This window comes from Carlito syrichta, unplaced genomic scaffold (genome assembly GCF_000164805.1).
Source record: "Carlito syrichta isolate Samal-C Ts95f unplaced genomic scaffold, Tarsius_syrichta-2.0.1 Scaffold305753, whole genome shotgun sequence".
NCBI lineage: Eukaryota > Metazoa > Chordata > Mammalia > Primates > Tarsiidae > Carlito > Carlito syrichta.
The window spans coordinates 1,511,507-1,529,661 of record NW_007249849.1 but is presented as its reverse complement, the minus strand read 5'-3'; the positions used below and the strand labels follow the sequence as shown (position 1 = coordinate 1,529,661).

Sequence of the window (18,155 nt, the reverse complement as noted above, 5' to 3'; positions counted from 1 at the left end):
TTACAGCATTCTCAAGTATGATTCTTTATCAAATAAAAATTAGGATGATGTCTTCTGGGATAACATAGTATCTACCAGGAACACATGGCATATAACATACTTCAGGAAGCCAAGGATTTAATTAAACCTCAACTTCTAGAAAGCTAATAACAGGAATATTTTTTAAAGCTTGGGATATGTGAACTACAATAGCAGCAGTCTAAAACAGAAGAACAGGATATAAAGGGAAATTATATTATGGTATCATAAGTGTATTCATTAACTTCTGTTGGAGATTTTGTTTTTTATACAAGAACAATTATAGTTTTTTTAATTAATGCTCTATGCATTAATTAGAATCGCCCTACATTAAAACTTTCTGAGCTAACTTAAGTTCGCCACTACAAAAATACACACAAACCATAGACAAATGAGGAAATCCTTTCCTACTATGAGATATGTCTGGGTAATATATATTATCAGAAGTAAAAATTGCACTTAAAATAACCAAAAATACTTAAATAGTACATGTATCCTATTTTTAATACAATTGTTAAATATAAACTTTTGGTTACTTTTTTCATACATCTAATACAAGATTTCTAGAATTTTTAACTTTCTATTATGTCAGTTGTAAAGGAGAGGGGTATATTTAACATAAAAATAGAAGATAAATCCCAAAATTTTTTATACATCTTAACGTCTTCCAGATATGGACACTTTTAACATAGTCAATTATGGAATACCACTTTTGAAGAAATCCTTTCAGCTCCTTTGAATTGTGTGCTTTCTCCAAGACAAAAAGCTATGGTTAAATTGTCCAACATGAAATTATAGTGAAATGTCCTTCCAATTCTATCTTTCCTTAAATGGGCTCTAATTCTTGTAATTCACATGACACTCTTTGGCTGTGGCTGTCTGTTAAATTTCCTGTTTTGGTCTGGTTTCAGCAAACCAAACAAGTAGCTCACAGAAAAGGATATGGTAATTTTTTTTGGGGGGGGGGGTATCTTCAGTTAAATTATTTCCCTTAGAGGCACAGTGAGAAAGAGGAAAATAGCTCCAGACATGGTATAAGTAGGTCACAGCAGTTTCAATGCACCAAAAAAGGTGACGTCTCCATCCTGTGATATTTGTGCATTTTCTCTTGGTATTGCAAGTTGAAGTTCATCTCCCTCTTCCAGTTTTGCAATGCCTGAGAAAGAACAAGTGACAAGAACTTTAAGTGACTGTGCAACAGAAAAGAAAAAAGGAAGGGACATCAAATAAAGCTATTTTGTTCTGGAAAAAAATATTCACATAAGCATTCACACGTCAAAATACACCCCAGGACATCTAAACCAATTGCAAATCTATCCACCTAAAAAAGTTTGAAGAAATATGCACGAGTTACAGCACATGTATTTATGACCAACTGTTTATAAAACTAAGACTCTAAAAAAAATACAAATATTCAACTTCTAAAAACAGTTAGATGAATCATAGCACATCCCTTGATGGAATATTATGCAAAGGTGAGTTTTGCTTAATTTTATGGACAAGGGAAAAGTTTTTATAGCAATGCTAAATAAAAATGCAAAAATGCATAGAATGTTAAATTAAAATGCAAAAAATGCATGTGTATATCCAGTAATATACTGAATAGTCCTAATTATATTATTAAATGTGCATATAAATTATAAATATTTAAAAATTTCTAAAAATTAAAAATGCACAATTTATGTTTATAATTATAATATTTATAAAATTATAAATACTAAAAAGTTAAAAACATAACATAATTTATTAACATAGCACATTCCTTGACATAGTTTTTCTCTAAATCTAGACTATAGTTTTAGGCATTATTTAGATTACTTTTTACAGCCTTCTATCTTTTGCTTCCTTAGAGGACCATGTTTTTCCTTATAATCAAAAGCAACAATATTATTATCTGTTTAAAAACGACCCATGCATTTGTGCGTGTACTAATGTACAATGGTGAACGCATCTGTGAATTGCAGGCTGAGCCACTGCGGGATTACAGGCTGAGCCACCGAGCCCGGCTCACATGTATGTTAATGTCTGCTCCATCCTAAAGTCCAAAGTACCCAGATTTACACAGGCAGCAGAAAGTCAGCATTTATTTACTGACCCTTTACTATGTGCCAGACACTGTCCTAGACAAACGAAGAGCAGTGATCAAGTATTACTGAATACAAAATACATTTAGAGATTATGCTCAGTATATTGGGTAATTCTTGACCCCATAAAAAAACACAAAATAGAAGAAAGAGGAAGAGGAAAGGGTAGGACAAGAAATAGAGAAACATAGACGGTAATTCCCATCTGAATGGTCGATACTTATGACTAATAATTCATAAAGTAGCTGCATTACTTCATTAACATACAGTGAACATTTACTTGCATAAACACATGTATGTTTTTTGTTTGTTTGTTTTGAGTTAGAGTCTCACTCTGTCACCCAGACTGGAGTGCAGTGGCCGCTCCTGGCCACCGCAGCCTCGACCTGCTGGGCTCTGGCAATCCTTCCGCCTCAGCCTTCCGAGTAGCCGGAATTACAGGCGCGCCCTACCACGCCCGGCTAATTTTTTGATTTATTGTAGAGATGAGGTCTCGCCTGCCCAGGCGGGTCTCAAACTCACGGGCTCAGGTAATCCACTCACCTCAGCCTCCTAAAGGCGCGGGATTACAGGCTGAGCCACCGATCCTGGCTCACCTGTATGTTAATGTCTGCTCCATCCTAAAGTCCAAAGTACCCAGATTTACATAGGCAGCAGAAAGTCAGCATTTATTTACTGACCCTTTACTATGTGCCAGACACTGTCCTAGACAAACGAAGAGCAGTGATCAAGAATGACAAAAGTTCCCTTGCCAGTGTTTTGTTTTTGTAATAGGAAAAGACAGACAACAAACAAAAGAATACAGTTTTATGAACTGCTAAGGGTAATATGTACTTTCCAGAACTGGCAAAGCATTTGAGGACTTCCTTATGTGGTTAAAAATAAAATTGGGGTTGAGTAGATTTATTTGTTGAATATATTTGTCATTATTATAGAGATTGGAACAATCTACTATTTTGACAAAAACCTATGGATCACAGACCATTAATATTAACTCTAAGCCAGGCTCGGTGGCTCAGCCTGTAATCCCGTGCCTTTGGGAGGCTGAGGTGAGTGGATTGCCTGAGCCTGCGGGTTCGAGACCCACCTGGGCAGCGAGACCTCATCTCTACAATAAATTAAAAACTCAGCCGGGCGTGGTAGTGCAAGCCTGTAATTCCGGCTACTTGGAAGGCTGAGGCGGAAGGATCGCTGGAGCCCAGCAGGTCGAGGCTGCGGTGGCCGGGAGCGGCCACTGCACTCCAGTCTGGGTGACAGAGTGAGACTCCAACTAAAAAAAAAATATATATATATATATAAACTCTAAAAATTAAGGTATGAACAACTATAGGATGTATTTACAATTTCAACATGTCATTTTACAATATCAAGCTATTATTCATGAGAAATATCTTAAAATCAAGTTAATTATTCTTAAAAAGTAAAACACCTAGGAATTCTTACAGGGTCTTAATAGGAAGTAAATGTGAGAGTAGCAGATGATTAGAAAAAATTTTTAAAGAGTTAGTTGCACATGAATACAAGTAAATTACAGACTGGAATATTCTCACCATTTAAAATATTTTGCAACACCAAATTACTAATCAGTATTCAGTGTAAGGAAACATTTCTTTATGAAAATTAGAAAATTCCAATCATAAAAACTTCCTCATCAACCCGTCATTTGTGGTTGTGGATCCAGAATTACATCATCTCCGTTATTATGAACTGTTTTCCTTAATTTCTGACTGATTTACAGGGCATTTGTTTATAAACACCTTTGCAATATTGCACTTCAAAATTGAGACCAAGGCTCCAATCTTGTGTTTCACACTGTCACCTATGGTAACTGTCTGGAACTGAAGGCCTTCCTTGGGGTTTTGAATAGATTTTTAACAAAAATGGAGAAAAATAAGTGTCTGCAAAATGGCTACATACTTTTAAAACTAGCCTTGATAAATTTGAATTAGTGCCCCCCCCCACAATAAAATGAATAAAATGGCAATTATAACTGAAACAGACCTGAAATTAACAAGGTCCATCCAGCCCTATGCCTCTCACTGCTCCTGAGTTCAAAGGCAGGGTCTGGTCTACACTTTCACATCCCAAAGTCACCTCGCTGGTGTCCATTTACACCAGATGTCATCTGTATGAAAGTGAAAGGGAAGCCATTGTGTAACTTGCACTTGCCCTCAGACCTGGCAAGAGACACTTCTTCCATCGCATGCAAAGAATAATTTCAGTGGCTCTCACTGCAAAGTCAGACTGGTTGACTTAAATCAATTTATGAAACTCCATAGCTGTGCCTAACTGTGTCTCAGATTCCAACTCCCTTAAATGTGAAGATTAAATGAGCAAGCACACATAAAATGCAGAAAAGAGAATCTGGTAAGTGGCAATGACCCTGTGACAGTTAGATATTTTTGTTGTTATTAAAGGTCAAAGAAAATACATTAGCATTGTTCTCAGAATGCTATAAAATGACTACCTTCTTAAACATATATGAAAATGATAAAACAGTTATGATTCCATCTGTCTCAATTAAAACAGACTAGCTCATCATTCAAGATTTAAAAACATATAGTATAGTAAAGAATGTCTTTTGTCTACTTCTATTTTAGGGTGCTGTCCTTTCTTTTTTATTATATAGCTCAATTTCTTAATCAAACGATCTTCATTTTACACTTAGCAGGTCTGAGACCTATTATTTACCAGCTGAATAGCAGGAGTTATTGGGTAGTGTTTTAGGCATATTTTGAATACATCGGAACAAAGTCACCAGACTCAATTCGTCCCCAAAGACATGAACTTTTTTCCTCTGTATTAGATGTCCCATGGCATACGTGCTATCGGTATATAAAACCTGAAAAACAAACCAGAAAACTGTGTCAGAAGTGATCACAAAATAGGAGGTTTTGGGGTGGTAAAAGCAGAATTAGGGTTTGTACCTACCTGACCATATATAAAAAAGTAACCAGTTTCTTTGACCAATATTTTATTTTCTTTTTCTTCCAGGGCTCTTCCTCTTTTGAAGCTGAGAAGCCACGGAACAAATGTGTAAGATCCTACAATACAGAGAATTATTTATAAGAAAAGAAACCAAGTAGTACAGTTTTCCCTCCACTGAGTTGCTAAACTACCTCTGAAACTTAGGAGAGAATTCCATCTTCAAAAAAAAAAAAAAGAGAGAGAGCGAAGGAAAAGACAAATCACAATACTCAGTTGGATTCTTTGCCTTCACTTAGATATGAACCCAGACAACTACTGGATCTAGGAAGTTGAGAGCTAACATTTTATGTGAACGTCTGAGTTTTCTTTGATTGTCCTGTATTTCAGCTATTTCATAATAAAGGCTAGTACGAATGGGCAAGATTGAAGCAGAGAATGGACACTGTTTCTCTGGATAACACACTGGTAGAGATTTTGCTTTAGTTCCCAGAGAAGAAGGAGTCAGTACATGAAGAGTTTAGCAAAGGGCATCCGGCAGAAGTAAGTCCTCACTCCCAAACCTGGTGACAGAACAGAGTTAAGTAAGAAAAAGGAAGACTAAGACATAACCTTTACCGCGAAATCGTCATGGGACTTTGAAACAACTGAGTCTGTGATATTCAAGTTTGGGTGGTTTCTGTTCCACTCACTGATAATTCTCCTCCATGGTCCCTCAAGCATCACTTGGGGAGTGACAGCGAAGCCACTTGCTCAAGGGTGGCATGAAGGGACAGAAAGAAGACATCCGCCACTGAGTATATCAGATGGGACCAAATTGCTGACCCAGAACTTAAGTGGTTAAAAAAGGGGGATTTAATTGTTGAATCAATTTGTCATCATCATAGAGATTGAAAATGTCCTTGTAGATACTAACATCACAAAGACACCAAACATTCCTGTAAATTCCCCGGATTGCTCACAGGTGTGCTATGCAAATATAAAATTAAAGGGTGAACCCTAAGGCTACAGACTAAAAAATTTGGGGAGTATAAATAAGATGGTGCAAAATTAGCAAATAGAAGATTAGAAAAATGGTGACATATAGCTAGAATAATAAAATAAATCTATGATAATTGGTCTAAAATCGTATTTTAAATGTCCATGTATGGTTAGTAATGGTGGACCACACGCATCTCCAAATTCTTTCCTGGTCATAGTCAAAAAGGAAAATAAAATTGGTAATAAAATTCAGAATCCATGAAAGTCAATATGCTCAAAGTTCCAGAAAAGAACTTTTCCTAGAATTGAGATTAAAGAGAAATTTCTTCTGTTAATTTCCATAAGAAAGCACACTATGAAGTGGTAGGCTACAATGCTTTCACATGCCATAAATACGATTGCCAAGTATATGTAATGACCCTGATTTATATAGTGTTTCCAAGGCAAACTGATTAAACTTTTTCCAAATGAAATTCTTTTTAATTCAATTGCTTTTAATTTTTTTATTTTAAAGATGTGGACTATATTTCGGGTTAGGTATACAAATGTTCATTATGAAGATACCCTTGTTGATAAGGTGCACACTCTCCTCTTCCCTGGCAGTTTCCCACTACTGCCAATCCTGCCACCCAATTCAGTTTTTTCATTGGCAGATAAATTTGTATATATTTGTTATGTACAATATGATGCTTGAAAAGTATATACACTATGGAATGACTGAATCAAGCTAATTAGCAGATATACCTCACATAGTTGTCATTTTGCGGTGAAAGCACTTCATAGATACTCTCTTAACATTTTAAAGAATATAATATATTATTATTAACTGTAGTCACCATGCTGTACGAAAGATTTCTTAAACTTATTCCTCCTGTCCAATTGAAATTTTGTAACCTTTGACTAATAACTTCCCAGTCTCCTCCATCACCACCACTCCAGCCCTTGGTAACCACCATTTTTCTCTCTACTTTTTCAAATTCAAATTTTTTTAGATTCCACATATGAGTAAGAATCATGTAGCACTTCTCTTTCTGGGCCTGGCTTATTTCACTTAGTATAATGTTTTCCAGGTTCATCCATATTCAATGACAGAATTTATTCCTTTTTTATAGCTGAATAATATTCCATTTTGTAAACACCACATTTTCCTGAAGCATTCAACTGTCCACGGACACTTAAGTGGATTCCATATCTTGGCTATTATGAATAGTGCTGCAATAAACTTGGGAGTACAGATATCTCATCGATGGTCACAACACTCTGGGTGTACCATATCTCATCTGATCTTGAGAGCTAAACAGTGTCAGGCCTGCTTAGTACTTGAATGAGAGATATTTCTCTGACATACTTTCATTCATTTCCTTTGGATATATACTTAGTTGTTAGATTGATGGATAATATTATATTTTATTTTAAATTTATTGAAGAACTTTCATACTATTTTCCAAAATGACTGTATTAATTGATATTCCCACTCCAAATAAGATGCTTGAGAGGAAAATGTAAAACAAGAACCACATATTTCTGAATATTTCTAAGGAGTTAATAATCCTAGGTGATAAAACAAGGCAAATTACACTGTGCATTCAAAATGAAAAGAAACAGCAGTCCCTTGGTCAGACCTTTACATTCACATTACCATAGACAAGTGAGGAGAGCTGTCAAGGAGACTGGGAAGGAAGGATGGAGGGAAGGAGGAGTGGAGGAGGGTCAATGGCTGGATAAAGAAGCCCCACAAGTCTTCTTCAGCACATGCTTCTGTCTGTGTGTGCCTCTTGGCTACTCCCAGTAGCCAGGTCTTTCACTGTCCCTCAGTGTGAGTGAATGTGCCCTGATATGGGCAGGTCTGGTCATTCTAATCTGCTTTTCCCAAAGAAGGGACTTAAGGAACATTTTCCTTAAATGAAAAACCCTCCAGTGCCATACTGTATAACAATAGTGAACCACAACAAAAAAATTATCTCAATGACAACACAGGCAAAATCACCATCATCTATTTTTCACATGACATAATTTCAGTGCTTATAATAAAATTGTTTCTCATTTTTATTTGAATGAAATGATGTACTCAAAGCACTTTTTAGAGTCTTGAAAAAAGTGAGGAAGAATTAATGTAACAATGAGCAGATAAAGACTTCAGTGACCACATAGGACAAGGAATACTGTCTAGGCAAAAAAGAATGTTTTGGAAAATTTACTAAACAAAAGGATAATTGAAGCCCACAGCAACCAACAACAGAATACCCTGGGGATGGGAGGAAATTTGATTTCCATATTTGTGAAATTATAATATCCAAACTGTCTAATTTTCAATAAAAAAATTAAAGGCATACAAAGAAACAGAATATTATGAACAAATCAATTGACCAAAATAGTGAAGACTGATAAGTAATTATTGCAAATTGTAGGACACAGTTTAATAATAAAAGTCAATCACTTTTCTATATACTAGTAATAAACAAGTAAAATTTGAAATTAAAAAAATAATACTACTTACATTACCACCTCAAAAAATGAAATATGTAAGTATAATCTAACAAAATATGTAAAAGATTTATAGAAGAAAACTCACAAAACTTAACAAATGAAATTAGAGAAGAACTAAATAAAGAAACATTGTGTTCATGGATAAGAAAACTCAGTGCTCTCATAAGTTAGTTCTTCACAACTTTATCTACAGATCCAATGCAATTCCAATGAAAATCAAAGAAATTTATTTTGTAGATATATTTTTTAAAACTCGAGTCTCTAGAATATATAGAGAGGCAAAAGATCCAGGAAATCCAATATAGCACTGAAGGAGAAGAACAAAACTAGAGAACTGATACTACTTTACTTCAAGATTTACTGTAAAGCTAAAATAATAGAGACAGTATGGTATCAAAGAAAGAATGGGCAAATAGATCAAGACAACAGAATAGAGAGCCCAGATATAGACACAAGCATAGTCAACTGATCGTTGACAAAGGTGACGAAGAAAAGATGGTCTTTTAAAAATAGTGCTGGCAAAACTTAACATCCCCATGTAAAAAATGAATCTAGATGCAGACCTTACGCCCATCACAAAAATTGGTTCAAAATAGATCACAGACTTAGGTGTAAAGTGCAAAACTATCAAACTCTTAAAAGTAACGTAGGAGAAAATTCTTATAATCTTGAGTTTGGCAACGACTCTTTCGATGCAATAACAAAGGCACAGTTCATGAAAGAAATAGTTGATAAACTGGACTTCACTAAAATGAAAGATTTCTGCTCTGCAAAAGACAGTGTACAGAGAATGAAAAGATAAGCCACAGACTGGAAGAAAATATTTGTAAAAGACGTACCTGACCAAAGATTACCCTCAAAAATATTTTTTCAAAATTATTACAACTCAATAAGAAAACAACACTAGCTAAAAATGGACCAACATGTTAACAGAAACCTTATCAGATGGTAAATAAGCATATGAAAAGATGCTCCAAATCATATTTCATAGGAAAATGTGAATTAAAACAATAATGAGATCCCACACTTATTAGAATGACCAAATTTCAAAACACTAAGAACGCCAAATCATGGCAAGCAACAGGAACTCTCATTTATTTTTGTGGAAACAAAAAATGGTACATTCACTTTGGAAGACTTTCTTACAAAAACAAACCATACTCTTATCATGCAATATAGCAATCACACTTCTTAATATTTACCTAAAGGAATAAAATATAAAAAAGGTTTTTAGGTTCACACAAAAACCTGAACATGAATGCTTATAGCAGCTTTGTTTAAAATTGTCAGAACTCAGTAGCAACTAACATTTCCTTCATTAGGTGAACAAATAAATTATTGTACGTCCAGACAATGGAATATTATTAGTCACTACAAAAAGAGCTATCAATCTGTGAAAAGACATGGAGAAAAGTTAAATGCAAAATACTTAGTTTAAAAAAAGAGAAAATGGAAAAGTTACAACTGTGCAATCACGACTATATGATACTCTGGAAAGTCAAAACTAAAGGGTCAGTAAAAAACAAAAAAAAATACAAAATTAGTCATTGCCAAGGGTGGAGGGGAAGAAAAGGAATAAATAGGAGGTGCACAGAAGATTATTAGGACACTTGAAATACACTCTACAATACTATCATGGTAGATAAATACCATTATACATCTTTGCTAACCTATAGAAAGTACAACATTAAGGGTGAACTCTAATGTAAACCACGAATTCTGGGTGACAATGATGTATCAGTGAAGGTTTATCTATTGTAACAAATGTACCCCCTATCAGCATAGCCTCACCCACTATCAAAAACCCTCACTGGGGTAGTACATTTGTTACAAATATATTTGAAGATGTTCTCAAACAAACAAAAACAGGAGTTTTATGAGTAGCAGATATACCCTATAAGAAATGCTAAAGAAAGTCATTTAGATTAAAATAAAAAGACACTAGGTAGTAACTGAAAGAAATATGAAGAAATAGAGAACACAGGAAGGGGTACTTGCATAGATAAATATAAACGCCATTATTATTTCATGGTTTAGTTTGTAACTTCTCTTTTTTATATGACTTAAAAGGCAAATACATAAAGCAACAATTATTAAGGTATTTTAAGTGCACATGATGTATAAGTGTACATTTTGTGAAAACAGCTACATAAAAAAAGAAATTAAGTTGGTAACAAATTAAACAAGCTTGTAAATTTAGGATGCTTATTGTAGTCACCAGAGTAAGAATAAAGATAGTAACTGAAACAGTATGCAAAAAAAATTAGGAGGAAAAATATGGCACACGTATAAAAATCTATCAACATCAAAAGAAAGAAGTAATGAATGAATTGAAGAGGAAACATATAGGAAACATGCAAATCAAACATGAAAATGACCGAAGTAATTATTTTCCTATCAGTAATCACTTTAAGTAGAAATAGGTTAAATTTGTCAATTAAAATACAGATACTAGCAAAATAGATTTTTAAAAACCCAAAAACTCATAATCCAACTATATGATGCCTACAAGAGACTCAGATTCACACACCAATAGTTTAAAGTGGAAGGGGTAAATATGCATCTTTACAAATAACAACCAAAGACAACTGGGTGGATATGCTGACATCAGACAAAATACACATTAGGTCAAAAAGTGTTACAAGAAAGAAGATGTTATATATCGATTGAAGAGTCGATTTATCAGGAAGACCTAATATTATAAACATATACCCAACACACAACAGAGCACAATAAAACCTCAAAATATAAACAGGTATTGGTTGAATTAAAGTGAGAAATAAATATTTCTAGTGTAATAATTAGAGACTTTCATATCCCACTTGTAGCAGTAGGCCATCTAGGTAAGAGATCAATAAGATTTGAACAGTCCTGTAAAATAACGTGACCTAACGGACACACAGAAAACATTCCACATAAAACAGAATATACATATTCTTCTCAAATGCACATGAAATGGACTCCAAGATAGACCGTATTCTGCAGCACAATAATTCTTAAAAATTTTGAAAGATTTAAATGTTACAAAATGTATTCTTCAAACACACTGAAGAAGCAAGAAATCAATAAGATAAGAAAATTGGAATACTCACAAATATAGGGAAATTGGACAATAAACTCTTAAACAACCAGTGTATTTATGAATAAACCAGAGACGGAAATAGGAAATCCTTTAAGATGAATGCAAAGAAAAGCATAGCATAGCAAAACTCATAGAAAGCTGCCAAATTAGCACTCAGAAAAAAATGCACCGCTGGAAATCTTCCACCTTAAAAAAGAAGATCCCAGTGCAGTAACCTAACATCAAACCTTACAGAAATAGAAATAGAAGATCAAACTAAACCCAAAACTGACAGAAGGAAAAAAGTAATCAAGATTAGAGTGAAGGTAAACAGAAGAGAGGAGAGAAAACCAATAGACAATCAAGGACACCAAAAGCTGTTATTTTGAAAACCAAATCAACAAACATTTAGCTGTACTGTCAAAGACAAAAGATTCCAATGAATAAAAATCATGAAAGAAAGTGAAGACATTGTTCTTGGCCTATTAGAAATAAAAGGTTTATGCATTTCCGTAATTTATAATGATGATATTCTAGCAAATTAAATACTCTAGATGAAATAGACAAGTTGATTAAAAACACACTAATAAAACTCACTCAAGAATAAAATAGGAAATCTGAACCAAGCTATAACAAGTGGAGAGTTTGAATTAATCAAAATCTTCCATGAAAGTTTCTAATAGATGTTTACTGGTGAATTCTAGTAAACAATTAAGAGAGGTAAGTAACACCAATCATTCTCAAACGCTTTCAAAAACAATAAAAAAGAAGGGAATGGTTTCTAACTTGTTTTATGAAAGCTACCCTGATACCAAAGCCAAAGACACCACACACACACACCCACACACACATACACACACACACACACACCACACACACACACACACACACACACACACACACACACACACACACACACACACCACACACACTCTACAGGTCAAAATTTACCACACTATGAATGCAATAGTTCTCAAGATCTCCCTAAGATCAGGAACAAATCCCGTGCCTTTGGGAGGCTGAGGTGAGTGGATTGCCTTAGCCTGCGGGTTCAAGACCCACCTAGGCAACTTGGCGAGACCTCATCTCTACAATAAATCAAAACTTAGCAGGGCATGGTAGCGTGCGCGCCTGTAGTTCCAGCTACTTGGAAGGCTGAGGCGGAAGGATCGTCCGAGCCCGGCAGGTAGAGGCTGCAGTGGCCGGGAGCAGCCAGTGCACTCCAGTCGGGGGGCGATAGAGTAAGACTCCAACTCAAAAAAAAAAAAAGATCAAGAACAAGACAATGTCTGCTTTCACCACTGCTATTCAGCATGGTTCTGCAAGTTCTAGCAAGAACAATTAGGTAAGAAAAAGAAAAGGCATTCAGATGGAAGGAGAGAAGCAAAACTATCTCTATTTGCAGATGATATAATCCTCTATATATAAAATTAAAGAACCCATAAGAAATCAACTAGAACGAATCAACAAATTCAGTTAAGTTGTGGGGTACAGAATCAGCGTTCAAAAATCAATCGGACAAAGGGAGGTCCAAACTTTTCCTGTACGATGACCACTTGTATACCTAATCTTGAATTATACCCCACATCTTTAAAATAAAAAATAAAATCAAAGGATAAAAATAAATAAGTATTTCAGAGTATCAGGAATGGATACTCTAAAATGAAATAAGGAAAGCAATTCCATTTGTAATAGCATCTACTATGGACTGAATGTGCTCGCCCCAAATTCTGTTGAAATCCTAACCCCAATGTAATAGCTTTAGGAGATGGTGCCTTTCTTCAGAAGGTAATTAGGTCAGGAGGGAGCAGTCCTCATGAATGAGATTAGTGCCCTTGTAAGAAAAGACAGGAGAGCTTGCTTTTGTCTGTACTCTCAACAGTGAGGACACAATGAAAAGACTGCCATTTGCAAACCAGAAGAGCACGGGATCTGCTAGCACCTCAATCTTGATTTTCCATCCTCCAGATTTGTGCGAAATACATTTCAATTTTTTACGCCACCCACTGTAATTTTTCTTTTTCTGGAATACCAGAAAGTCAGAATACATTTTTTTAAATGTTATTTATTTTTATCCTTTGATTTTATTTTTGATTTTAAAGATGTGGGGTATAATTCAAGATTAGGTATACAAGTGGTCATCATACAGGTAAAATTTGGGCCTCCCTTTGGTCCCCACTTTGCCTGATTAGAAATCAGATACACCTATTGATGTTTTGCCCTCCTTGCCTCTCCAATAGTATCCCCCTATTGCCAATCCCTTTCTTATAGTATTATGGTAATTGTTCAGGGTCTGCTTATGAGTGAGAACATGTGGTGTTCTGTTCTTCATTTCCATGATAGATCACTGGTATGATAGACCCCAAATCCAGCAACCTGAACTAAGACAGCATCCAAAAGAATAGAATACCTAGGAGTCAATTTATCCAAGGAAGTAAAAGACTTGTATATTGAAAATTACAAAAATGCTGCTAAAGGAAGTTACAGAAGACATAGTAAATGGGAAGATACCATGTGTTTATGAGTTGATAGATTTAGTATTGTTCAGATAGCAATATTACCCTACCCAATGTTATGTACAGATTCAATCTTGTTCTTGTACAAATTTCAGTGACTTTTTTTTCCAAAATAGAAAAGCAAATTTTAAAAGTAATTTTTTCTTGCAAAAGATTCCCAAATAACCAATCTTAATAAAAAAAGAAACAAAGTTGAACAATTCACTCTTTTACATTTGAAAACTTACCCAAGGCCGGGCTTGGTGGCTCAGCCTGTAATCCCAGCGCTTTGGGAGGCCAAGGTGAGTGGATTGCCTGAGGCTGCGGGTTCGAGACGCGCTTGGGCAACTTGGCGAGACCTCATCTCTACAATAAATCAAAAATTAGCCGGGCATGGTAGCGCACGCCTGTAGTTCCAGCTACTTGGAAGGCTGAGGCGGGAAGGATCGCCAGAGCCCAGTCAGTCGAGGCTGCGGTGACCGGGAGCAGACACTGCACTCCAGTCTGGGTAACAGAGTGAGACTCCAACTCAAAAAGAAAAAAAAAAAAAAGAAAAAGAAAACTTACCCAAAAATTTAAAAAATAAAATTCAAAGTCTGATGATCCATCACAAGGATAAGTATATCAGAATAAAATGGAGAGTACAGTAATAAACTCATATATCTATCGTCAAGTGATTTTTAACAAGCATGCCAAGATGATTCAGTGGGGAAAGAATAATATTCTTCAACAAAGGATGCTGGAACAACTGAATATCCCCATGGACCTCTGCTTCCTACTACATACAAAAATGTACTAAAATTGTATCAATGACTTAAATATAATATATAAAACTGACTCTTAGAAGAAAATATATGAATAAATCATAAGGTTGAATTTGGGAGTGAATTCTTCAATAATAACACCATAAAACACAGAAACAAAATAAAAAATAGATACAATTGATTTTATTCATTTGATGCATGATACTTTTGTTCATTCAAGAACCTTATCAAGAAAGTAGAAAGACGATCTAGGAAAATGGAGAAAATATTTGCAAATCAGATATTTGATAAGAGTCTAATCTAGTCTCCTTTTTAAAAAGAAGTCGTATTACTCAACAACAAAAAGACAAGCAATTCAGTTAAAATATTGACAAAGGACTTGAGTAGACATTTTTTCAAAGAAGATATACAAAAAGCCAATAAGCACATGGAAAGATACTTACCATTAGTCATTAGGGAAGTGTAAGTCAATACCACCGTGAGATGTCACTTTACACCCAAGTAAGAGGTGATAATAACAAAAATATTGAAAATAACATGTCGGTAAGGGTCTGAGGAAATAAGAATCCTCATACATTACTGGTGGAAATGTAAAATGGTACAGCACTGTTGATAACAGTTTGGCAGTTTCTCTGCAACTTAACTCCTCAAAATATACTCCAAATAACTGAAAAGAGGCGTTCAAACAAATATTTTACACAAATGTTCATAGGATGACTATTCACAATAGCCAAAAGGTAGAAACAATCCAAATACCCATTAATGAAATAATGGTTTATATATAATTAAGTGGTATGCATCCATACAGCGGAATAAAGTACTAATACACGTGAGGGCCTCAAAATATTATGCTAAGCGAAAGAAGCCTGATACTAAAAGTCATGTGTTGCGTGATTACATTTGAATGAACTATCTAGAATAGGTGAATCCAGACATAAAGCAGACTGGTGGTTACTAGGAGCTGGGGGGGAGACAGAGAAATGGTAACTCACTGCTTAATGGATACAAGATTTTGTCTCGGGTTAATGACAATGTTTTAGAGCTAGAGAGAATTGGTGATTGCAAAATATTGTGAATGTACTAAACATCAAATAATTGTACAGTTTAGTTTTTTTTTTTTTTTTTTTTGCGTTGGAGTCTCACTCTGTCGCCCAGACTGGAGTGCAGTGGCTGCTCCCGGCCACCGCAGCCTCGACCTGCTGGGCTCCGGCAATCCTTCCGCCTCAGCCTTTCAAGTAGAGGGAACTCCAGGCATGCATCGCCACACCTGGCTGATTTTTTGATTTATTGTAGAGATGAGGTCTCGCTGCCCAGGCGGGTCTTGAACCCTCGGGCTCAGGCAATTCACTCACCTCAGCCTCCCAAAGGCGCGGGATTACAGGCTGAGCCACTGAGCCCAGCTAACAGTTTAGTTTTATGTTATGTGAATTTGGCCTCAATAAAAAAGATGTAAAGGTAAATATCTCCAGTATTTCATATTTAGAACTCTATACAAACAGAAAAAACAAATGGCCAGCATTGTAAATTAAGTCTTTAAAACTATAAAATAAAAACTTTTTTGTTAAAGTATAAAACAATGCACAGTATTGCAAAAACAATATATAAAGGTCAAACATATTTCTGAAATAAGTAAATGTAGAATGGGTTAAATCACTCAAGAGATGATGTTTATTTTAAGATGAGACTTAAAAAAGCAAAACCCAACCCGGTTTAGTATACATGGGACACATAGAAAACAAATTATTTCAGAGAAGTTAAAAATAAAATTTTGGACAAAGTCACATGAGGGAAACGCAAGCCAAAAAAAAATTTATTTCAAACTTAATAAATCATGGAATTCAAGGGCTTCATACACAAAAATAATAACCATCTAGAAGAAAAAGGAAAAAAATATCTCCACTTATAGTAGCGATTAGAAAGATAAAATACCTTGTAATAATATTTCTGAAAAATATTCAAGACCTACTTAAAGAAATTTCAATTCATACTGAAGAAACAAAAGAAGATTAAACAAATATTAATATGTATCACATTCTTGGATTAAAATTGATGGACCACCTATTGTCATGACGGTAGTTTTCTAAACTTAATTTACAAATGTAATTAGATCTGACAAAAATAACAGAATTTTTTTAAATCTACATAAGCTGATTCTATAGTTTCTGTTAAAAAATAGGAAAACCTTCTAAGTAAAAGAAAAAATGAGGAGGAAATTAGACTTACCAAATAATATAAAAGCTTAATAGCTAAAGTGGTATTCTGGGATATATAAATAAACAGATAAATCAATAAACAGAAAAGTCAAAAAAAATGAAAAGAATAAATAGATTCCAATACAGGAATTTAATATCAATTAAAGTTGACATCTTCAAGCAAGATGGAAAATATGTGCTATTGAAAAAAAATTAGTGGTACCTTCTAGAGGCAGGGGGAAAAGTTGGTTGCATACCTCACATCTTATACTAGGATAAATTGCAAATAAGTAAAACTTTTTAAATATTCAAATTTTAAAAAATATACACGTTTAAGGAGGAACTTGAGAGCCTCCCTTGATATCTTTAAATGCACAAGGATTTTCTAATCCTAATTCAAAATCCAGAATCCTTAATAAAAACCTTGATAAATTGGAGCCTCCAAAAAACTTTTATGCAGAATTGAAAAGAAAAATGACAGCTTGATGATAAATACTTACAACTCATAATACAAAGCACAAGTCTGCTTAAGATATAAGAAACTCACAGAAATCAAGTTTAAAATGACCAAAAGCCCAAAAGTTTAAATCATTTTAAATCAAGTTTAAAATGACCAAAAGAAAAATGGAAAAAAAAAAATGAACAGATGGCTCACAGGAAAGTAAGTAAAAATAGAAATGAAAAGTTGGAAGAATGTGAATACAGAAATACAAATGATTATTAAAACATACAACAAGATGACTCACACATTTCATATTAAAAGAAAGCAAATTATGAGACACTACTTTCACCTAATGTTATTTTGTCACCCGTGATAGCATAACATTTTATAATTCTGATAGAACCAGTAGGTGATAACTGTCAACTTTTAAAATCTATCCAACACACAGGCTGACATATGAAAAGTTATGAATGTGCACAGTCATTTTTTGAAACACCGTTATTGCAAAAAGTTGTCACCAAGAAGACAATTGGTAGAGGATTCATTAAGTAATATATTCATACAATGGAATACTATACAACTTTTTAAAATAATGAGGAACTCTGTACAGCATCAAAATATTTGCAATATAGATTGCTAAGTAAAGAAAGCAGGTTAAAATCTTGTTTTCATATTATGCATTGCAAGCATGGTATTCCACATTTAG

General features: G+C 34.5%; 1 protein-coding gene across 3 annotated transcripts in view; it reads right to left on the bottom strand.

The window, feature by feature from the left end:
- Window positions 1-984: 984 nt before the first annotated feature.
- The window catches only part of TNFSF13B (TNF superfamily member 13b), a 35,242-nt gene continuing 18,071 nt past the window's right edge, over window positions 985-18,155 (bottom strand). For all 3 annotated transcript variants that reach the window (XM_021714747.1, XM_008062567.1, XM_008062568.1), the window contains 3 exons: window positions 5,034-5,146; window positions 4,794-4,944; window positions 985-1,174 (listed from right to left, as the gene is read on the bottom strand). In XM_021714747.1, coding sequence (XP_021570422.1) covers window positions 1,062-1,174; window positions 4,794-4,944; window positions 5,034-5,146 — 377 coding nt within the window. In that variant the 3' untranslated portion in view covers window positions 985-1,061. The remainder of the gene's footprint in view (window positions 1,175-4,793; window positions 4,945-5,033; window positions 5,147-18,155) is intronic.